The sequence below is a fragment of the Trifolium pratense genome, linkage group LG5 (genome assembly GCF_020283565.1).
Source record: "Trifolium pratense cultivar HEN17-A07 linkage group LG5, ARS_RC_1.1, whole genome shotgun sequence".
NCBI classification, from domain to species: Eukaryota; Viridiplantae; Streptophyta; class Magnoliopsida; order Fabales; family Fabaceae; genus Trifolium; species Trifolium pratense.
In genome coordinates, this window is record NC_060063.1 from 10,507,367 (window position 1) to 10,532,109 (window position 24,743).

General features: G+C 35.3%; 1 protein-coding gene and 1 long non-coding RNA gene across 2 annotated transcripts; both read right to left on the bottom strand.

Moving 5' to 3' along the window:
- Positions 1 to 896: 896 nt before the first annotated feature.
- Positions 897 to 2,043, bottom strand: LOC123885015. The gene is made up of 6 exons (XR_006801046.1): positions 1,911 to 2,043; positions 1,724 to 1,812; positions 1,540 to 1,630; positions 1,306 to 1,441; positions 1,151 to 1,217; positions 897 to 1,050 (listed from the first exon to the last, which is right to left on the bottom strand). It is a non-coding gene; the product is annotated as an uncharacterized LOC123885015 (long non-coding RNA).
- Positions 2,044 to 10,050: 8,007 nt separating this feature from the next.
- Positions 10,051 to 22,779, bottom strand: LOC123886029 (PR5-like receptor kinase). Its single transcript, XM_045935367.1, has 3 exons — positions 22,558 to 22,779; positions 20,503 to 21,468; positions 10,051 to 10,385 (listed from the first exon to the last, which is right to left on the bottom strand). The coding sequence occupies exons 1-3, from the start codon at positions 22,700 to 22,702 to the stop codon at positions 10,051 to 10,053; spliced, it is 1,446 nt and encodes a 481-aa protein (XP_045791323.1). The 5' UTR covers positions 22,703 to 22,779.
- Positions 22,780 to 24,743: the final 1,964 nt, after the last annotated feature.

Consider the following 24,743-nt stretch of genomic DNA (forward strand, 5'->3'; position numbering starts at 1 on the left):
GGTGGAAATGAGATGAGAGTATATGTAATATATGTTGGAGTTTGGGATTGTGTGTTGGGTTAGTGGAAGGAAATTTGATGGAAATGTGGGAAAGTATTGGGAGTGTTTTTCACTGCATAAAAAGCTGGTTTGTGTCTTAATTTTCTTAGAGTACAAAATATAATTAATTGTTGTTGGACTTGACTTGGACTTAGAAACATATACTCTGACTGAACACGCCACTAAATAGTGTGAAACTGCAACCCTTTCCTAACTCAAACTTGGAAAACGTGTTTCAAGTTTCAACATTAACCTAAGAAGAAAAACACCACTAAACATATAAAAATGTGTCCGGGTTGTTTAGTTCAGTTGATAGGGATATTGTAGAAAAAAATAGTCTTTTTTATTTTATTTTTTCGCTAATAAAAAATTAGGTGAGTGTCGAAGTTCATCATAATAAAAAAAAGTCTAAAAACTCAATGAAACTTACAAAATTACTTTCATATTAGCACACACCAACGAGATTCTAATTTTAAGATACTACGAATAAAATCATTACCAACTAAATCAACTGTTATATTTAATCTCTTTTATTAGACTGAACCTGGGTTAGTTTTCTTAATCTAAATTTTATTTAACATAAACAAATATTAGCAATTGTAAAGGAAGGGTTTAATTTCCATTGGATAAGTAACAAAACAATAGTACTTGTTCAACTTGAAAAACGCGTTGAGGAAGAAAATGATTTGGAAAGAGACGTTTTGTTGTGTTTTTGAGCCCAGTCTTTACTCTGCAATGTCATAGTCTACCCATAATTATTGTTCATGAAAATGGTCCGTTGACTAACCAAGTCGATCACTATTACTAGCAATAGCAATATAGTATGAAAAAAGTTGCTAGAGTTGTGTCGATGCAAAAACTCTCATTTTTCATAAAAACACGTCCTGGAACTCATGTACCGGTTCAGCACAGTATGCACCGGCTCATAAGCTCAGGCGCGCACATTTTCAAGCCCATGGAAGCGTTTGCATCGGCTCAAGCCCTGGTTGAACTGATTCAACATTGAACAACCTGCATAATTCCAAACAGTCCAAGTTATCATGCAAAGGGGCAAAATTTGGGGAAACTAAGGTTTCTATTAAATCAAGGTTTAGGAACCTAAAGAACCCACCTGAAATTGAAGCTTTACCTTGCTACTAAGCTTCTGCTACAGCCACGAAAATTGCTTCCTTCAGCTCCTACTCAAAACCCCCACTTTAAGTCACAACCGACAACAAAACAAATAAAAATTCACAATGCAAAAAAAACATATGATAGATGAGTTACCCAATCAAGACTGAAGCGAGTCTATTGAGAAGTCATCCGGGAGACTTGCTTCTACTCGTACATGTTTCAACTCGAGATTTTGAGGATGCAACACCCATTCACAAACAAATTGTCGACGAAAATGTAGAATTTCGTCCTACATTTATATATATATATATATATATATATATATATATATATATATTACTATTTCAATAAAATACCAGTTAAGTTGACAAATCGTTAAAATTTTACCAATGTGAAATCAGGCATGGTTCTGTCACCTCATTTCCTGTCATCATCCCACATCTCCAAATACTTTAAAACATATATTCCACAGTCATGGCTACAAAATATGTACAATACGAATCGTGAATATAATCTCTTGCTAAAAAATTATAAAACCATAAATGAAGCAAAGTTTCCAGCATTTCTTTACATATTTTTTTGTTGCGGCAAGTCCTCGTAAACGAGCTCTAATGTTTGACATTCATCCATGAAATGCAGCAAGTTCTCGAAGTTCCTCTTCTATAGATCCACATAATAAAAGGTGATCAACAATTACTTGTCAAACATTTGCTATCAATCAAAACAATCATCATTAATTTATGAATAAAATTATTTACCATAAAAAGATCCAACTGTTTTTCATCTTCATTTCTTTCACTATACAAAGAGTTTAGCACGAACAACTTCTTTTTGATCTTATCAAGTACATAACAAAACCAATGTTGGTCTTGTATGGTTGGGGCAAAGATCTAAAATATGAAAACCGAAATATTAACTAAGTTGCATAGAAAAATTAAGAGAACTGCTATATATACCGAAAGGATTTCTCACGAAATTATACCGAATGGTTTTCATTACTGCATATCATATTTTATTTTACTTTTAAAACATTTTAAGCAAGTCATATTGGATATATGCAACCGTTTGCCGCCCCACTTTTCTTTTCCCATTAATCCCAAAACCATGTGATAAAACATGGCAAAATCACATACATTAATAATCTTATGTCACTAAGATATTGATCCAGAAACAAGAATAAATCAAGGAATAACCAAGAAATTGAGAAGAAAAAAATAAAGGTCTTCAACACAAATTGAATGCAAACAAAAATGAAAGAAACAAGAAAAAAAGTATTAGAAGGAACACATTCAACTTTTGCAAAGGACAAAGTGAGAGTGTACACTTACCGTGTTGCAATGTCTCATGATTTCGATTGGATCATCACTTATCCTTAAATGGTTCGATACAAGATTAGTGAAGGAGTGACGAGTCATGCATGGGTGTGAAGGATTGTGATGCAACTTAGGTAAATTTTGTAACGCCCCAAAAATTAGGATTCATTTTATTTAATTATTTATTTGTTGTGGTGTTGATTTTCTTGTTGTGGTGTTGATTGACGATGTTTATTTAATTATTTTGTGGCGAATAATTAAATAATTGATAAATAAAAATAATGACGTTGCTAATTAGAAAATAAATGAGTAGAATGATGTTGGTGAACTAAAATAAAATAAAAAGAAAAAGAAGTAGAAAAATTAGATAATGAGGTGTTGAGAGCAAAGTGGAGAGGGGGTGTGAATAAGATAGTAGTAAAAATAAAAATAAAATAAAACCATGATTTTAATTTTAATAAATTCACTTTAATTGTATTAAAAAGTTTGTTTCTTAGAATTAAGTGGTTTAAAGTGGGTGAGGTTAAGAAGAGTTAGGATAGTGATACAAACAAAAAAAACAAACACACAAAAAATAGTGCTAGTGGGTGAGAGAAAAGAGAGAGAGCTCATGGGAGAGTGAAGAGAAGCAAAGGAAGGAAAAACTTAACCTCAATTTACGGAGTTCACTACAATCCAAGTAAGGGAGCTTTATACTCTTGAAAACTCTGAATTCAATAGGCATACTTTGTATTGATTATGTATGTGCTTAAGTTGTTGTTCTTATACTTCCTCCTACCATTATGTGATGTTGTTGTTGTTGTTGTTTCAATACTTATTCTTAATTTCGATTTCATAATTTGTTATGATAATGTTTTTATGCTTTTGTTGTTGCTGCAATTCGTGTTCCGATGTTGAGTAAAATAAAACCATGGATTGGTGTTGTTCTTGAGAAATTCAAATAATGAGGTTTTTGGGATTTTGAGGATAATTCTAAAGAAACATTTCATAACGTGTTGAACATCCAATACGATTCTAAGGCGATTCTAGGATTTTTCTAGGTCGAGAGAATGTCAAAACCGAAGCTTTTGAACAACCATCAATGGAGTTTTTGTGTAAAAATTCGTGTGAAGCTTTTGTTATGTAAAACATTTGATTCGAGTGTCTTTTCTAAAAATAAATACCGGTTATCTTTCTAAAATTGAATGGGGATCAAAACGGTATAAAGAATGTAGTTTTTCGTTGAAAAATGAGAGAGAATGAGTCGGGTCGAGGAACCGGGTCGAGCGACCCGTTTTGCAGTGAACTGGGTGAAGAAGACGATGAACAGTGTGCGAGTGGCCTCGCCCACTCGCAGCACCGGCGCGTGAGGGCGCGTGGAAGCTCAGGAGAGTTCGAAATATTTTTATTCTTTTTCCATAAAATAGTAAATAATTTTCTTGAATTTTGGTACCTCTTTGGTAATTTTTGGACACTCGTAGCTATTTTTAATTAATTAATTTGAGTAAAGAGGTGATTAAAAATATTATAATTTCGTGAAAATTTCCCAAAATTTTATGTACGGTATTTTGAATATTTTGGAACCCTTTGGTGTATCTCACTCTCCCTGGTTTTATATAATATTAAGGATTTGAATTTATTTCACAATTGTTATTAATTAAATTGATTTAAAATTCATACATTTTGTTGGTAAACTAAATCAAGATGATTTGGGTTATGAGTACTGTTAAAAAGGAGTAATAGGTTGTTGTTTTGGAGAGGAGTGAATGATTAATTGAGTTATCGAGTTTTAGTTGATATTGTAATCGAAGTTGCTAATAATTATTGTGTATCGGTGTTGTTTTAAGTCGTTGCTCGTTGATAGTAATTGTGTTGTTTGAATTGTTGTTTCGTTGAATAATGATGTTGAGCTACGTGGTTATAACGATGTTGAATTATCTATTTTAATGATGTTGGAGTTGTGCCGAAATTATGATGTTGTAATTGTTATTGTTGTAGTTGCTTATGGACGTTGTTTATTGATGTTGTTATAATGATGATGAAGTTGTCTATCAAAGTTGTTAAATGATGTTGCCTATTGACGTTGCTTATTATAACATGACATGCATTCATTCATATGTCTAATGACGTTGCTTATTGAAGTTGTATAAATGATGTTGAAAATGACGTTGCCTAATGAAGTTGGAAATGACGTTGCTTATAATGATGTTGATCCTCTATGATGTAAAACTAGAAATGACGTTGCTATTGGTACCACATGCTGTTGAGGCAAAATCCATTTTAGTGTTTTAATGACAACAAACCTTATGGAATAAATGTTAAGTTTTATGAATGGTGATCTACTGATGTTTGCACTTGAGTTTTTGTTGAAAGATGGATATTATCAAGTGGACGAGCTAGAGGCTACTCACTTCAACAAGTGCATTTATATACTCAAACAATGAAAAGAATTGGAGTATCATCAGATAATTACAATAGTAGTATCACAAGCTTCAAGAAGATTTTTAAAGACTGTTGTTTTGAATCATAAAAAGATTCATCGAAGGATCAAGCAAGAAAGTGAGTTTCATGGATAATTGTCTTCCTCATCACTCAAGGATCACAACAAGTATTGAATAATCAAGGAAGAATTTGAGGATCATAGTTGAAGAATCAGGATGGAAAAACCTGCATCACAAGCTACTCAAGAATATATTGATTTTATGTGACAAGGGTTACAATGAGTTTTTGAGTTATATGCTTTGAGGATTTACTACTACAATTAATATTAATGGGAATGATGCATTCATTGAGGATCTTCAAAACCTACTCAAAGTATCATTTTACTAAAGCTTCTCAAGATGACAACGTTTGAGAATGATGGTCCATGAGTTTTTCAAAGGAGCTTATGCACAAGGAATAAAAGTTTTAATCATTCTCAATGATGAGCACTCTCATGCCTCCACTAAAGAATCTTAAAGATCATCAATGAGCAAGCAACCATGTGTGCAAAACATCAAAGAGGAATTGTGGGAAGTTTTGCAGCAGCAAGATTTCAAGTTAATTGATCAAGATCACGTGTCTCACTCCTTGAAGAAAATCTTGAATGTTGGTTCAAGAATGCTCTGAGAACATTCTACAGTTTATGCTTCATTCTCTCCAAGAACGAGCTTCATAGCAAAAGTACTTATTTCTTTAAGTCAACTCTGTTCAAGACAAAGAAGCACTTTTATCTTGGTTTTAACTCACAAGATCACAACAGTTTATGATCAATTAAGGCAAGGAATATTTGGGAGAAAAGTGACTTTCCCCTTTGGCCATAGTTAAGGATCAAGCATGTGCAACATGATAAATTCTCAAGGCAAGATCTCATCAGGTGTCTCAAGTGTGTTTAGACAAAGTTTACATAGACCAATGAGAATGGGACAACACATCTTCAACTCATAGTTGTCATGTACTTTCAATTTCATTATTAAATGAACATTCTCCAAAGAGATTAATTTTTAATCAAGAATGAAAGTACTTGGAAAGGACATCATGAACAGTTCCAAGAAGGACAATACAACTGCTTCCTCTACATATTATAGCTGGTTTCTGTCATGCATCAAATCTGCTTCAAAAGAACAAAGTCATATATTACCCAGTCTGGAGAACACTCTGAGAACGATGCTGAGAATGACTGTCCTTTACATTTGAAGATGCAAACTCATCTACAGCTGGCCAAAACGTGTTTAAATGATTTGTAACGGCTATACTTGGTGGAAAAGCAAAGAACAACTATCCACAGCCCATTGCAAGCTGTCATTATGGCTCTTTTGTTTGAAAATATGAAGAACAGCAGAGAGAACGTTCTGAGAAAGAACAGTCAGAACTTATCTACTCAACAATTCAGCATGAGCTGTCTATTTTGAAGCAACTAGCCGTTGGAAAACTTCCTTTGGGACCAAGGAACTGAAGACTCAAGGTTCAACTATAAAAGGAAGGCTTTGGCAACATTGAAGAGCAAGAGTTGAAGCTACAAATCATCAATCACTTGTTTTTGTCTACAAGTCATAAAACTCTTCTTTTATCACTCACACTCAAGATCTACATTCTCATCATACTTCTGAGTTTAGAGTGTTTTTATTTGCTTCTCAAACTAACCTTTGAGTTTCTAAAAGCAAATAACTCAAGAGACCATTTTTCAACATAACCCATTTTTAAGTGGTTACATTTTTGTCTCTTTATTTAAATCTCTCTCACTCCAAACATTGTAATCTCAATACTAGGATCAGTATATCATTTGAGTGAACTGAGAGTTTTTTCCATTGTAACAAGCTTCTCAATTGTTTGAGTTTTTGTAAAAGCTTGAAGATCCAAACCATCATCATTTGTAAAAGATTGGCTCAAGTCAATACGTAACTATTGATTGAGTGACACCTTATAAAGTCTGGAGGACTTAGGTAGATCAAGCGAGTGAAGCTAGGAAGATTATGATCTTGGACTAGATCAAGGAAGAAGTGTAATTTGAGATCGGTAGTATCTCATAGTGGATAATCTCACAGGAGCGTGAGGACTGGAGTAGCCCATACTATTAGGGGGTGAACCAGGATAATTGTTTGTGTGTTGTTTCTCTTCCTTATTCTCTTTTATTTACTGTAAACACACATCACACAAAGCACTTCATTATATTTAATTTGAATTGTCACGCAGTAGAGAACGTTCCCAGAACAATCTATTTTATAGTAAAGAACGTTCTCAGACCAAGCTGTTCTATAATTCACTAACATTTATCCAAGTATACACTTGAGATCAATTTTGTAGAATGCAGGATTAATTTTTAAAAAGGGTCACAATTCAAACCCCCCCTTTCTTGTGACTATTTCTTCCACTTCAATTGGTATTAGAGCTCTGCCTCTAAGGTGTGAGCACTTAACAGTGTAAGAGGAAAAGATTCGGGAAGGAAGTGATGTCGAAACCTGTAAATCAAAGTACGAGCCATAAATGCAAAAAGAAGGGACATTCCAAAACTAAATGTCCTAAGAACAAGAAAGTGCAAAGAAAGCTTGCTTCCAAGATGAAATCTACGATGGCAACTAAAGATGACTTTGATGGCTCAAAAATAGAAGAAAAAGCCAACTCATGTTCAATGGTAGATAAAGAGGTAACAACTTTTGAATCTTGTCCTGCATGTAAAGTAATGGAAGTTGGATTTGATAATCTTCTAAATAGCTCAAACATTATATCTCAAAAGTATAGAATTATGGAAAATCGACTATTTGAGATTGAGAAAGAAAATGAGAAATTGCAAATCTTAAATGATAAATATTTTAAAATGATTCAAGAATTGTAATACTCTCATTTGGAAATGTTTGAACAAACAAAGATTCTCAACGAGGAAGAAATCAATAATCATCTTCCAGAATGCTCTATGAATCATGAAGAGAATGATGTTTTGAAAGGAAATGTTTTAGAATTGAAAAACGACATTACAAGTTCTGCAAAATCTAGAGAAACTTTTCAAAACATAAAGGAATCACAAGTAGTAATTTTTGACAAAACTTATTTAGGTTGTAGAAATTTTCAAAAACAAAAGTCTTATGAGAATTTTTTTGTTCCTCATAAAGATAAACAATTACAGAGATACAAATGCTCATATTGTTACAAATATGGACATATTGAATCCTTTTGTTTTAAGAAAAAATTCAAAAGAAAAGAACATTCTCATCAGAAACAAGAACATTCTCAGAAGGTTCTCAAAATGCATTCTTATTCCAAAACTTCCTATAAGAGATCAACTTATCATCATAAGAAGAAATCTTATAAGAGGAATGACACTAACCTTCAAGGACCCAGATCACTATGGGTACCAAAATCATTACTAACTTGTGTTGCAGGAACATCTTTAAGCAGTCAAGAAAAAGCCTTAAGACTTGGAAAATTGATACTCAAGGAATATGACTTGAGAAAGAAAATATTTCCTCATATTTAAAAGGGATGAATGAATGTGATCTGCAACCTTTGGAATCATTGACAAAAATCAAACCAAAGGTATTTGTATCATTAGTAAAATGATTTTGCATAAATTAAGGATGATTGATATGTTGAAGGTTTAACACATAACTTCTCTAATTTGGTAACATGGGAACTGAAGTTATTTCATATTCATCCTCATGATCATAATTTTTCATTTAAAATATTTATGTTAATACATAGATGAATTTTAGACCATATCATACTTTAAATGTTTTTGGCATAAAAGAGTTTTGTCAAATATGACAACTATTGCAAATTTATCCAAATTTGGTCTGATAAGATATTTTTTAAAATTGGTTGTGAAAATGATATAAATTGTAAACTTATATTTATTGTATCAAGAGTTGTCTCTTTTCAAAAATACAATTTCAACCAAAAAACTCTTGAACCACTTCATATTGGTTTATTTGTTCTTGTCAAAAGTACAAGTCTTATGACTTCTTTATTCTTGATGATTTATTCAATGATCCACTTGGACATTATTTTTAAAAGCATAAGAGTGATGCCTTTTAACCCTTTTAAAGTTCTTTGAAAAAGGTTTTATTTGTTAGAAGCTCAAAAATCATTTTCTATAAGTAGTGATCATGTGGAGATTATGAAAAACTTTCTTTCACAACTTTCTTTAAAGAAAATGGTATTTCAGTTGATTTTTCTTGATTTAGAATTTCAACAAAAATAGAGTTGTTTTAATGGCTGAAATATTTTTAAACGTTGAAAAATACTCTTGAAAGAAACCATAGATATTACATGTTATGTTTTTGAATCATGTTTGTATCTTGAGTAAAACTTCATGTCATTTTGAAAGTATAAAAATTCAATCATATCATGATTTTATATTTTTGATGTTATTACTATTTTTGGCATAGTAAAGAAAACAATTTTTGGGATACTCTCTTTATGGATCCAAATTTTTGACTTCAAAGTTACTCAACAATTTTTGGATCTCATTCTTGAAGGATCATAAAGTTCTAAGAACGATCTCAAGGAAAATCAAATGATGATGAAATCCAAATGTTTCTGATTACAACATTGAGTTATGAGTAATTTGTTCTAAACATGATTTCCTCTTCATCCCTATTACCTAAAGTTACTCTACAAGGATGATTTTTCTTAGAGAATATCTAAGAGGGTGAATTTACTCAACATTGGAGAATGCATCAAAGGATAAATCTTTTCTCCTCAATGTAGATGATTTTTCTTAGAGAATATCTAAGAGGGTGAATTTACTCAACATTGGAGAATGCATCAAAGGATAAATCTTTTCTCCTCAATCATCAATAAAGTGTCCTCTATTTACAATGATCAACATATGGTGGAATTATAAAACAATTCAAGATGTTCTCATCATTAAAATCTCATGAGAGGGAAGTCATTAAATGAGGTACACAAATTTTTAAATTTGATCACATTTGCATTATAATAAGTTTGAATATCTTTATGAAATGTTATTATGTGATTGATTGAATGATCTTGAAATCAAGAATACTTTCTGAAATGCAAGTATATGAATTTAAAGCTTAACTTGTACATCATTTTTTTTGAATTGTATATGTTTATACTATAGCGCTTTAATAAAATCAAGGAGTCACCGTGATTTTTGTTAAATTTACGATCATTCCAAACATGTTTCAATCTCAAATACATTGTGTTTGGTTCTGAAACCAAATTCTCTTAAAGATTCTGTATTCCACGAAGACGTAGTTGTATCAGAATCTGCAATGCTTCCTTCTGTCGTCAAATTTTCTTTAGCGGCCGGCACAAGATTTTCAAAGGGAAATGGAGGTGAAGAAATTTCTATTTCACCCTCTAACATCTTCACAATAGTACTCATTTGAGGTCTATCATTTGGTGAATACTGAACACACCATAGAGCAACCTTTAACATTCTCTCGGCTATCTCATTATCTTTCTCTTCGATTCCACAAAGTGCGAGCATAACAACCAATTCTGTTGGGTTTTTGTATATTGGCTACATTTTGCAAAAACATATTTTAGCCAAGTGTTGAGACAAGTGTGCTGACCCCAAGTGTTGTGACAAATGTTGTGACACTTTGGAACAACACCTGACTCTGTTCTACGCGCGCCAGCTGGATGTTATTATTTTCTACTGAATCTTTTGAAGATCTGTTTGAAGAATTTGTTCAAGGTATCTTGCAGAAGAAGGCGCACGTGTTTAATGTGATTCAGAAGGCAGCTAAAACCCTAGTTTTATTTTCCAAAAGAATTATATTTTTGGAAAATATATTTTTGCGGTTTCAAAAATATAACTATTGTTTTCAAAAATATATCACTGCTGCCGCAATTCTAGAAGCCCTAATTTTGTCTTGAAGCCCAAGTCGTTCTACTACTATAAATACGAAGGCGAGCATATGGTTTCAAGCATCTAAAATCGTGTTCTTACAAAGCGTGTGTTTTAGGGATTTTAGAGTGTTAATTGTGAGCCTATCCTGTGTCTCATTGATGCAAGCTTAGGACCTGAGTGTTATTGAGTTGTAAGTGTGAACTTCTCCTAAGCTTTGAAGTACGGAGATTGTTCCATTGTGTTGTGTGGTTTACTCGCAAGCTTTTAAGCAAGAGTGAATCCTAGTTTCTTAGGAGTGTGTCTCCACCTGTTGTGATTGTGAAATTGAATAGCAGCGCTGTCTGTGTTGCTAAGGTGGGAATTGGGACGGGGTCTCATATCTAGGAGTTCCTAGGTAGAAGGGTCATTGGGTAGTGATTAAGTGAGAAGTTGTAAACGGGTGAGTTTAGCTTCGAAGTAATACTGCTGATAGTGGACTTCATTCCTGGATTGGTATCCCCCAGAGTAGGCTTTAGGCTGAACTGGGTTAACAACTCTCGTGTGTTATTTACTTTACTGTTTGTATCGTTTTATGTTATTTACTCTGTTTATAGACAAGTGTTGGCGCACCTGTGACAACATCTGTCTACAACAGACAAGTGTTGCTACATCTTGAGCAACACCTGTCCACTGTGTGCCAGGAATTTCAATTGGCATCAGAGCAGGCACCCTGTTCTGAATTTTAGGGTGAGCTCCAGGGAAAATCGTTTCTGGCAAGGATGGACAAAGAAGGAGGTTTTGTTACCAGACCACCTCTCTTGGTTGGCGCTTCAAACTATGACTATTGGAAGTCCCGCATGATGGCCTTCCTAAAACAAATTGATAGCAAGACATGGAAGGCAATTCTGAGAGGATGGACTCCACCTGTGAAGATGGACAAAGATGGTAAACCAACTCTTGAGTTGAAATCTGCTGAAGAATGGTCCAAAGAAGAAGATGAGCTTGCTCTTGCAAACTCAAAAGCATTGTATGCACTATATAATGGTGTTGACAAGCACATATTCAGACTCATCAAAAAGTGTGTCTGTGCTAAGGAAGCTTGGACAATTCTTGAGACTGTTCATGAAGGTACCTCTAAAGTGAAGCTGTCTAAGCTACAACTCCTAACAACTAAGTTTGAGAATCTAAGAATGAATGATGATGAAACCATTCAGGATTTTCACATGACCATACTTGATTTTGACAATCAATTTGATGCCTTGGGTGAAAAGATACCTGAAGAAAAGCTGGTAAGAAAAATGCTCAGGTCTCTACCTAAGAAGTTTGACATGAAAGTCACAGCTATAGAAGAAGCAAAGGATATCACAGATATGAAGCTAGATGAACTGGTTGGTTCACTACAAACCTATGAGGTAGCCACAAATGAAAAGATGGATAAGAAAAACAAAAGTATTGCTTTTGTTTCAAATGCTGAGGAAGAAGATCAACTGAGTGACACAGAATCTGAACAAAGCATCTCTGATGCAATGGTTCTTTTGGGAAAACAATTTAATAAGGTACTAAAGAGAATGGACAAACGCTCTAAGACAGGTGCAGCTGACATTGGTCGCAACACTTACAGGAATTTCAGAAAACCTGTAACAGATGAGAAATCAGCTCCAAATAAAGGTGTTCAATGCCATGAATGTGAAGGGTTTGGTCACATTAGAAGTGAATGTGGAACCTTTCTGAAGAAACAAAAGAAGGGGTTAACTGTAACTTGGTCAGATGAAGATTCTGAAGGAGAAGCCGATACTGCAAAAGCTATACATGTGTTGACAAGTGTTTGCACATCTGACACTGAATCATGTGAAGAAGAACTAACCTTTGATGAACTTGCTGAATCATATAAAAAGCTGTGTCTGAAGAGTGCAGAAGTCTGCAGAGTCTCTGAAGAGCAAAAAGAGACAATCACTAAGTTGCAAACTGAGAAAGCTGCTAATTTGTCAAGAGTCTCTGATTTTAGTACTAAATGGGAAGATAGTTTAAAGATCATTGAGGAACAGAAGGCAACTATCATCAACTTAGAAGCTGACAAGATCAAACAACTGACTGAGATAGCCCATCTGAATGAAGAGGTAACTGAATTAAACTCTCATCTTGAGAATTTAAAGAAGCATGTTCTTAGGCTATTCAAAGGAAGTGATCTAGATGAAATTCTGGAAACTTTGCCTGCTCCTAGTAGATCCAAAACAGGCATTGGGTATGAATACAAAAATGTTAATAGGATTATGGATTACAACAAAGAAGGTAAGTATATACCTGAGATAAGTAAACAACCGTCTCCAAAAATGCATGACAGGATGTCGTCACACCTGTCTCCTAGACAGCAGAGACAAGTGTTGTCACATGTGGCACCACATCAGCAAAGATGGCAGAGACCTAGGTTTATACCTAGACCAAGAAGCAGGTATCATTCATGGAGATGTCATCACTGTGGAAGAAAGGGGCACATAAGGCCTTACTGCTACAAATTGTATGGTTATCCAAGTGAGGCTCCTCAAGAGTCTGATCCATCCACTACTAAAACAAAGATGGAATGGAAGCAAAAAGATGATGCAATCAATACCAAGGAGTATACAGCTGAAAGCAGTGAGAAAAGTCTGATTGCCCATACGTCTCTCAGAGCCTCATCAAAAGAAGATTGGTACTTTGATAGTGGTTGCTCTAGACACATGACTGGTGTTGAAAAATATTTAAAGGAAGTAAAATCCTATGCCACAAGCTTTGTGACATTTGGAGATGGAGCAAAAGGGGAAATCAAAGGTGTTGGAAGATTGATTGACCATGGTCTACCAAAACTTGAAAATGTTCTCCTTGTAAAAGGACTAACTGCCAATCTAATCAGTATAAGCCAACTATGTGATCAAGGCATGAAAGTCAACTTTACAAAAAATGAATGTCTGGTCTGCAATAATGAAGGAGACATCCTTATGAGGGGTGTTAGATCAAAAGACAACTGCTACTTGTGGATCCCTCTTGAAGAAGGTAATGTATCTACATGTCTCTTAACTAAAAATGAAGAGGTTAAGTTGTGGCATCAAAAATTAGGACACCTTAACCTGAAGAGCATGAAGAAAGTCATATCAGAAGAAGCTGTCAGAGGACTACCAATCTTACAGATACAGGAAGGAAATATCTGTGGTGAATGTCAGATTGGGAAGCAAACCAAAGTGTCGCACCAAAAGTTGCAACACTTGTCCACCTCTAGAGTTCTTGAGTTACTACATATGGATCTGATGGGGCCCATACAAGTTGAGAGTCTTGGAGGTAAGAAATATGTTCTTGTTATTGTTGATGACTTCTCTAGGTATACTTGGGTGAATTTCATTAGGGAAAAATCTGAGACTTTTGAAGAATTCAAAAATCTTTGTGTACAACTTCAAAAAGAGAAAGACTGTGGTATTGTAAGAATCAGAAGTGACCATGGTAAGGAATTTGAAAACTCTAAATTTGCTGATTTTTGTGCTGCTGAAGGAATAATTCATGAATTCTCTTCACCAATTACACCTCAACAAAATGGTGTGGTTGAAAGAAAGAATAGAACCTTACAAGAATCTGCTAGAGTAATGTTGCATGCCAAAAATGTTCCTTACAAGTTCTGGGCTGAAGCCATGAATACAGCATGTTACATTCACAATAGAGTAACATTAAGGAAAGGTACTGCTACAACATTGTATGAACTATGGAAGAATAGGAAGCCTACTGTGAAGTACTTCCATGTGTTTGGGTCAAAATGTTATATTTTGGCAGATAGAGAACCTAGGAGAAAATTGGATCCCAAAAGTGATGAGGGGATATTTTTAGGATACTCAACCAACAGCAGAGCGTACAGGGTTTTTAACTCCAGAACAAGAACTATGATGGAATCAATTAATGTTGTTGTTGATGACAGTGATACAACAAGTGCAGATCCAGCTGAAGAGACAGATGTCATAACACCTGTCCCAACACCTGATGATGATCAAACTGAACCTGAACCTGATCAACATTCTGAGTCTACTACAGAGGTTCCTAGACCAAACAAGGGACCATCTACTAGAACACAGAAGAATCATCCTCTGGAACTTGTCATTGGAAATCCAAATCAAGGAATTGCAACAAGAAGATCAAAAGAAGCAATCTCCAATTCATGTTTCATATCAAAGATTGAACCAAAGAATGTTAAAGAAGCTTTGACTGATGAATACTGGATCAATGCTATGCAGGAGGAACTAACTCAGTTCAAAAGAAGTGAGGTATGGGATCTAGTACCTAGACCAGATGGTATAAACGTTATTGGTACAAAGTGGGTGTACAAGAACAAAACTGATGAAAATGGTGATATTACTAGAAATAAAGCCAGACTTGTAGCACAAGGATACACCCAGATAGAAGGAGTAGATTTTGATGAGACTTTTGCTCCAGTTGCTCGCTTGGAGTCCATAAGATTACTCTTGGCTGTGGCATGCATTTTGAAATTCAAGCTATATCAAATGGATGTAAAAAGTGCATTCCTAAATGGCTATCTAAATGAAGAGGTATATGTTGAGCAACCAAAAGGGTTTGTAGATCCAAGCTTTCCTAACCATGTTTACAAACTAAAGAAAGCACTTTATGGATTGAAACAAGCCCCTAGAGCATGGTATGAAAGGTTGACTGAATTTCTTGTCAGCCATGGATACAAGAAGGGTGGAAATGATAAAACCTTGTTTGTAAGAGAAGAGAAAGGGAAGCTAATGATAGCTCAGATATATGTGGATGATATTGTATTTGGTGGAATGTCGCGACAAATGGTGGAACACTTTGTGCATCAAATGCAATCTGAATTTGAAATGAGTCTTGTAGGTGAGCTAACTTATTTTTTAGGTCTTCAGGTCAAACAAATGGAAGACACCATATTTATCTCTCAAGAAAAATATGCAAGAAACATTGTGAAGAAATTTGGTATGGAAGGTGGTAGTCACAAAAGGACACCTGCACCTACACACTTGAAGCTTACCAAAGATGAGAAAGGGGTTGATGTGGATCAAAGTCTCTATAGAAGTATGATTGGGAGCTTACTATATCTCACAGCTAGCAGGCCTGATATCATGTTTGCAGTTGGAGTTTGTGCTAGATACCAATCTGAACCCAAGATGAGTCATCTGACTCAAGTAAAAAGGATCTTCAAATATGTCAATGGCACATGTGGCTATGGAATTCTATACTCTCATGGTAATGATTCTACCTTAATTGGATATTGTGATGCGGATTGGGCTGGAAGTGCTGATGATAGAAAGAGCACCTCTGGTGCATGTTTCTTCTTGGGAAACAATCTAGTATCTTGGTTTAGTAAGAAGCAAAATAGTGTGTCTCTATCAACAGCTGAGGCAGAATATATAGCAGCTGGGAGTAGTTGCTCTCAATTGTTATGGATGAGACAAATGTTGAAGGAGTATAGTGTGGAGCAAGATGTCATGACACTCTACTGTGACAATCTTAGTGCTATAAACATTTCTAAAAATCCTATTCAACATAGTAGGACTAAGCACATTGATATACGTCATCATTTTATAAGGGAGCTTGTAGAAGAAAAAATTGTTACACTTGAGCACATTGCATCTGAAGAACAATTAGCAGACATTTTTACTAAAGCGTTAGATGCAAGTCAATTTGAAAATTTAAGAGGCAAACTTGGAATTTGCCTTTTTGAAGACAAATAGCAGTTACAGCAGGCAATGCGTGTAACTACCTCTCATCACTTTAAGTTACACGCAAATCAAGGAAGTTCTCATTCAACTTCCCTCAACCTCCATCAACCACAATCATTATTTTTCATCTATTCTCTCTCTCACGCTCAAAAACTCTCTATCTTCCTCATCAATCTCTCTCTGACTTCTCCTCTTCTCAGAAAACTTCAAATCCAAATCATGTCTAACTCTGCCAAATCCTCACCAACAAAGTCAGATGCTAATCCATCACTACAAAAGGTGGTAATCGATGCTGTTCCTCTCACCACCATACCTGCCACAAGTCCAACGATAAGGAGAAAATCTGTTGCGAAGAAGGAGAAATCATCACGAACGAGCATAAATCCTTCATCTCCCTCCTCTTCAATTAAGAAAACGAAGAAGAAGAGCAAGAAATCGCGAGTTGAATCAAGAAGAAGTTTTACAATGTCTGAACTGCATGTTGATCCACTTCCATCGAGTGGTGTTGCTACTCCTGTCGTAAAAGCTGCAGAGGTTAATGTTGACACATCTGGTAAGAACTCACTTAATCAAAACTCTGATGCTCCAAATTCTGTTGAAAACCTAGGTTTAGAGAAACCTACTGTGTCTGAAAATTTGGGGAAAAGTGTTCCTAACTCCCCTGTTGCTGATGATGATAATATTGGTGCTTCTACTGAGACCAATAATCCTGTTGCTAATGAGTCCATTAAGAAAACTGCTCCTGAGACACATGTTGCGCCGAATGTTGCAACACATGGCGCTGCGCCAAATGTGGTGCCAGATGTTACCACATCTTTGGCACAAGAGAACCTTGTGGACTATTCTGAGTCTGATGAGAGTCCCCCACCTAAGGATACTGATAAAGAAGCTGGTTCTGATAAAGTTGTGAATGAAACTCCTGAGGTAATAATAGTTAATGAAAATGAAACTACAGCTAGTGATAAGACTATTCCTGCACATTCTGAAGCTAGTGTGGCTAGGAGGACTAGAAGTAGGGCTGGTAAAGCTGTAGAGGCTACTAACACACCTGTTCAAACACCCAAACCCTCTAAGGCTGGAAAGGCTACTGGCAAAAAGCCAGTGTATGGACCTCCAAAAACTGTCAGTAAAGTGGTCCCTAGGTCAGAGACCAAGAAAAGAAAGGCCCCTCCAACTAGTGATTCTGATTTTGAACCGGAGACAGATGTTGCTGCATCTGGCAGCACATCTAGGAAAAGTGTAGGAAGGAAGAAGGTTCCTCAATCTGTTCCATCTGCTCCATTAGATAATGTTTCATTTCATCTGGAAAATGGGTCTGCAAGGTGGAAGTTTGTGTATCATAGAAGGTTAGCTCTGGAAAGAAATCTGAAAGCTGATATTCTTGAATGTCCTAGTGTTGTAGAAGCTCTTGAGTATGCAGGTCTGATGAAAACTGTGGTTGGTTTGGACAAGTGCTATGACAGGCTTGTCAAGGAATTTTTGATTAATGTGGCGGCAGACTGTAATGATCCAGCAAGTCCTGAATATAGGCAAGTTTTTGTACGAGGAAAGTGTGTTCAATTCTCTCCAACTGTGATCAACCAATATTTGCAAAGGGATTCTGAAGAAGTGGCTCCTCTGAAAGCCACAGATAATGAAATCTGCAAGGTCCTCACTGGTGGAAAAATTAAGGTGTGGCCAAGCAAGGCAAAGTTGTCTGCAACCTCCCTCTCACCATTCTATGCTGTTTTAAATAGGATTGCTGCCCATAATTGGGTACCAACCACTCACTCAGGTGATATTGCAAGAGGATTGGGCAAGTTCATTTATGCTGTGGGTACCAAGGCCAATTTTGACTATGGAGCTTATTTCTTTCAAGAAACTTTAAGTCATGCTCTGACATATGCTGTTGAAAAGCCAGTTGCTCTCCCCACTCTGCTATGCAATATCATTCTTGAGCAACACCCAGATATACTAAGGAGTACTGATGTTCCTTGTAAAAGGAAAGGGGTGTTGATGATTGAGCAGAGGCTGCTGGATGGGACAAATGCTGCAGCAGGTGTTGGCACATCTGTCCAGACTGGTGTTCTTTCTAGGAAGCAGATGATTGCTGATTTGACTGAGACCAGCAGAGCTCTTGAGGCCAGGAAGCTGAAAATAGATCGTGTGATTGATGCACTCAAGGCTGAGGAAGCTACTGATATGGCTGAGGGTGAACTAGATGGACAAGAAGGAAAAGAGGCTAGTGAGTCTGAGGATGGTTCTGAGGATGTGATGGAGGACTCTGATGAAAGCTCTTCAATTTGATTGCTGGTGTTTTTCTTAGTTGTTTCTGATGTACTTTTGGTGTTTCTTTTGTTGTTCCTTTATGGGCTAGGCCCTGAATTTCTAGCACCTGTGTGTGCTCTATGGTCTGTAATAACTGCACACTAATATTCTCTATGCTCTGGTACACTATGATTTCCTATTCCTGATGTTTGTCTAAATTGTGGCTAAAAAGGGGGAGTAGTGTGTGTGTGTGGGCAGATGTTCTCACATCTGGTGACTGTTGTGTGTGTGGGCAGATGTTCTCACATCTGGTGACTGTTGACTGTTTTTGCATGATTTGTTCGTATGCTCGTAATGAGGGGGAGTGTAAGTAATATGCATGTACTGAGGGGGAGTAGTGAATATTCTTTCTCTATCTGGTGTGTGTATGCATGAATTCAGGGGGAGTGTGAGTGACAGTATCTCTTGATCGCCTGAATGTATTTGATGACAAATGTTGTGCCAAGTGTTATGGCACCTGACTATTGAGTCCACTATCTACTATGACTGAGAATTTATTTTTCTCAGATGTTTATGGGAATTTATTTTTCCTTGTGTTGTTCCATGAGGCTAGTTGTCTTTGTTCCGCTGTTGCATTGCCTCTGATGCCACTTATCTCTCTTGGAAGTAGTTTTACTATGTGTTACTTTCTTTCCTAGTTGTGTGATCATGTTGACTCGAAGGAAAGGTAATACTGTATCTCTCTATATACTGGTCTAATATTGTTTTAGCCAAAATTTGCCAAAGGGGGAGATTGTTGGGTTTTTGTATATTGGCTACATTTTGCAAAAACATATTTTAGCCAAGTGTTGAGACAAGTGTGCTGACCCCAAGTGTTGTGACAAATGTTGTGACACTTTGGAACAACACCTGACTCTGTTCTACGCGCGCCAGCTGGATGTTATTATTTTCTACTGAATCTTTTGAAGATCTGTTTGAAGAATTTGTTCAAGGTATCTTGCAGAAGAAGGCGCACGTGTTTAATGTGATTCAGAAGGCAGCTAAAACCCTAGTTTTATTTTCCAAAAGAATTATATTTTTGGAAAATATATTTTTGCGGTTTCAAAAATATAACTATTGTTTTCAAAAATATATCACTGTTGCCGCAATTCTAGAAGCCCTAATTTTGTCTTGAAGCCCAAGTCGTTCTACTACTATAAATACGAAGGCAAGCATATGGTTTCAAGCATCTAAAATCGTGTTCTTACAAAGCGTGTGTTTTAGGGATTTTAGAGTGTTAATTGTGAGCCTATCTTGTGTCTCATTGATGCAAGCTTAGGACCTGAGTGTTATTGAGTTGTAAGTGTGAACTTCTCCTAAGCTTTGAAGTACGGAGATTGTTCCATTGTGTTGTGTGGTTTACTCGCAAGCTTTTAAGCAAGAGTGAATCCTAGTTTCTTAGGAGTGTGTCTCCACCTGTTGTGATTGTGAAATTGAATAGCAGCGCTGTCTGTGTTGCTAAGGTGGGAATTGGGACGGGGTCTCATATCTAGGAGTTCCTAGGTAGAAGGGTCATTGGGTAGTGATTAAGTGAGAAGTTGTAAACGGGTGAGTTTAGCTTCGAAGTAATACTGCTGATAGTGGACTTCATTCCTGGATTGGTATCCCCCAGAGTAGGCTTTAGGCTGAACTGGGTTAACAACTCTCGTGTGTTATTTACTTTACTGTTTGTATCGTTTTATGTTATTTACTCTGTTTATAGACAAGTGTTGGCGCACCTGTGACAACATCTGTCTACAACAGACAAGTGTTGCTACATCTTGAGCAACACCTGTCCACTGTGTGCCAGGAATTTCAAATTCATTATTCTCAAACATTTCCCAAGTCCATTTTGGAAACCATTGTTGCGATTCACTATAGCTAGAATCAAAATGTCTTCTTCTCCCTACGATTTCAAATAGAAGAATACCAAAACTATAAACATCACATCTATATGTCACTGGATAAGCCTTCCACATTTCAGGCGCGGCGTAACCTCTTGTTCCTCTAAAATGAGTATTCATAACAATTGTACTTTCTCTACTCCTTAATTTCGCTAATCCAAAATCAGCTATCTTTGGTACTAAATTCATGTCAAGAAGAACATTTTCCGGTTTAATATCATAATGAATTATTCTATGTTGACATTCCTCATGTAAATAAGCAATTCCTTTAGCTGTTCCAATTGCAATATCATGAAGCTTTCGTAACTCAACTTCACGATTCGTGCTTCCAAATAAGTACTTATCTAAAGAACCATTTTCAACATACTCATAAACAAGTGCTCTTGTGTCATGGTGAAAGCAGAATCCAAAAAGTTTGACTAAATTATTATGATAAGTTCTTCCAATTGTGCTAACTTCTGCTTTAAATTGCTCTTCCATTCCCATATCCAAATAGTTTAGAACTTTTACAGCAACTTTTTCTCCATTTGGAAATTCTCCTTTGAAGACAACACCAAAAGCACCAGAACCTAATATGGTTGAGTAGTTCTTTGTAATTTCATCGAGTTTTTCTGGAGTGAATCGAATTGGTTTTTCTCTATTGATGTTGCTTAAGAATCTTTCCATGGTTGGAAATTCAGCTTTTGAATCTTGTGGTATTACAACTTCAATTTTGTTGGTTGAATGTAATGAGTTTGAAGATATTTGATTATCTTTTTCTGTGGTTGAAATCTGACTGTAAGCTGGAATTGCTGTTCCTGCTTTCTTCAAGCACTGAATAATAGCATGTACTATTGCTGTAACAGCAATTATTACCACTACTCCATATACTACAAAACAAAATGAAAATAGATTATAATTCTACATTAAATTATGCTTTTCCAATCCTAGCACAAGACATTTGTTTGGTAGGATAATAGTTTAGTGGCTAGACGCTAAACTCATACACCGTAAGTGTGGACAAGTGGGAAATCCCGAGTTCAAACTCAGGCCCCTACAAATTCATTTCAAAGAATTGATTCAACACTATTAGAATTTGAGAGGCCTATACTCAACCACAAAAGCTAGCTTGAGAGTTGAGGTTTGCACTACATTTATAAAGGCTATCTTTACCATATCTCTAGCCAATGTGGGACTTGTAACACACCCCCTCACGTCCAGAACTGAACAAGCTGGAACGTGAAATCAACAACGGGTGGCCCAAATATGGGAGGTCTCGACAACAAACAACAAATGGACTTAGGATAGACTTTGATACCATATTAGAATTTGGGAGGCCTATACTCAACCACAAAAGCTAGCTTGAGAGTTGAGATTTGCACTACACTTATAAAGGCTATCTTTACCATATCTCTAGCCAATGTGAGACTTGTAACAAACACGATTCCTATTTATATAAGTGCTTATCATATAAGTGCTTATTTATAATCTAAGGGCTCGTTTGGATTGACTTATTTTTGATCTTATGCGAAACAACTTATGAAAATAAATAAGGTTTTATGTATTATTATAAGCTTTCAAGGTAGTTTATGAAAAATAAGTTTATAAAGATACAATTTTTGTTGGGAAAACTTATGAATTAACATAAAAGTTTATTTATTTACATAAGCTTATTTCATAAGCTAAAAAATAAGCCAAATTCAAATAGGCCCAAATCTATAACAGACAAACCGTTTTTATATAAAATATTTTTTCATAAGATATCACAGAGCTTATAGAAATAAGCTGAAAACTGCTTATAGATATATCATAAGTTGTTTCTATAAGCTCTTTCAAACAATTTCACAAGTGATTATGTTAGTACATAATCTCAAGTAAGTGAATCCAAACATACCATAAATACATATTTAAAGCATAGTATAATCCATTTTCCATACTACATGAAAAGGATTAGTTATCTAGTGTTGTTTGTTTCATACCTACAGATTCTGCTACTGCCCATTTCATAGTAGAATCAACTCTATCACCAAATCTGTCAAAAGTTGTTTGAGATTGTGATTCAAAATTGTCTGATGAAGAATAAAAGGTAGGAGGAGAGTCAGGAAACTGATAGTGATAACTCATGTTTCTTCCTTAAGCGCTTCTACAGAAAAGTATGTTTGGAATTTGGATTAGCAAAAGATACTCAAATAGCATGCAAATGGTATGTGTCAAGTTATGTAATGTAACCATTCAATATGTTAGTGTGAAAAAAGAAAATGGTTCCAAAAACGCGGTTTTACATGGTCAAGGTTGTCAGAAAACTATTAGAAGTTTCAAAGTAGTATAATTTTTAAACAAATAATAAGAAAACGAAAGATACACCCAACTATGAAGTATAGATAGAGACTTGTTGGATCAGGCATACTCCGATCTCAGACACGCGTCAGTGTCGGATCCCAACAGGATATCAATATTTATAGGTTTGATCTAGTGATGAGAAGTTTGGATAGAATGCATGAGGTTCTAGATTCATTGGCTACATAGTAAACAAAACAAAAAAAACCAATTTAGTAAAGAGAAAAAAGAGTAATTTAAAGTTTTTTTTTATGTATTGGTTGAAACTCAATACCCTAGAGCCGGAGGAGAAGGATCATGTTTTTTTTTTAGAATTTAATTTATATGTGATGACATGCGTCATTACATGAAAATAAGACCAATTTCAAGTGTTTTTAGAAGAATTGTAACTCATTTCATGGAAGAATAATGCACTAGTTTGAAGATATTTGCAAAGGATGAAAGTAGCTGAAGAATGAAGAAAATAGCTAATATTCTGCTTTTTTCGCCCCAAGCGAAAAATCCTGTGCCTGAGGCGAAAAGTCCCAGTTGAAAAATATCTCTCTGTTTGCTTGTTCGCCTGAGGCGAAAAATCCTTGTGCCTCGGGCGAAAATTTCACCAGAAAAATTACCTCTTTGTTTGCCTGTTCGCCTGGGGCGAAAATGTTGGTGCCTCAGGCAAAAAATATGTGCCTAGGGCGAAAATGCTTGTGCCTGAGGCGAAATTCTCATTTATTGACTCCGGTTATAAAAGGAAAACGCAGATCTGAGATAGGGGATCGAAAATTGACATTGGAAACATCAATTTTGAGAACTTTAGAAGATCAAGGAGCTTGGAGACAAGGATTTGAAGGTGGAAACACATCAAAATCATCTTGTAATCATGCTTTCTTTCATTTCTTTGATTGTAATGTCTTTTATTACTATGTGTAACTAAATTCTCATGATTGATCCTTAGGGGATTCTTAATATTATTTCTCTTGAACTATGTGATTATCATATGTTATGATTAATGAATTACGAAGTTAGTTTCTTCAATCATTCCTTGTTCTTAATGTTTTGCATAACTTGATCAATTGTGTAATGTTTTCAATTATTTGTTTTACTATGACGATATGAATGAATGATCGATCTAGGAACGATTGATCAATTAACTTTCACTTAAGACATTTCGGATCGTTAATTGAGATTAAAGGATTAAAGGTTGTAAACCTCAATTGATCATAGATTACCTAAGATATTAGGGATCGATGATCAAGGGAGAGGATTATGTTACCAAGACATTGGGCATAATTATTTTTGATTTAATCTAATCGTGAAACTAAATTGAGTAAATTCGTTATTATACATGAAATTACCAAGAGAAATAGTAATTAGATGAACCAAAAAGATCAATCGCTTTTCTCCTATTGATTTTAATCTTAAGTTATTTCCAATTTTTGTGATCGAAATTTGAATCAACAAATTCCCCCCCCATTTTTACATTGAAATTTATATGTTTAAATATGAATTCAATTAGTTTTTTGAATTACAACAATCCCTGTGGAAAGAACGATTTTTATACTACTTGACGGCTATTTGTACACTTGCAAATTATTCATCAAGTTTTTGGCGCCGTTGCCGGGGATTGTTGATTGATTCAACAAGGCAATTGGACCATACTTAGTTCACTATTTTAGTTTTTTTTTGTTTATAAAAAAAATACAAAAATCGGTTTCATTTTAAATTTCGTTTTCACTATTGTTTAGTGCAAGTGCTACTAAGGTATTTTCTTTGTTGTTTAGACCAGGCAGGAAGTCATGCTTAAATTAGACAATCAAAATGAACTGTTAACAAGTTACAAGTTAAT

What these genes read in the sequence shown, in the direction of transcription:
- LOC123886029 (XM_045935367.1), bottom strand. Translation starts at nt 22,702, where the DNA reads ATGAGTTATCACTATCAGTTTCCTGACTCTCCTCCTACCTTTTATTCT. An exon ending in GGCAGTAGCAGAATCTGTAG is followed by an intron (nt 21,469 to 22,557) that starts GTATGAAACAAA and finishes TTTGTTTTGTAG; the next exon opens with TATATGGAGTAGTGGTAATA. An exon ending in TAATGAATTTGAAATTCCTG is followed by an intron (nt 10,386 to 20,502) that starts GCACACAGTGGA and finishes AAAACCCAACAG; the next exon opens with AATTGGTTGTTATGCTCGCA.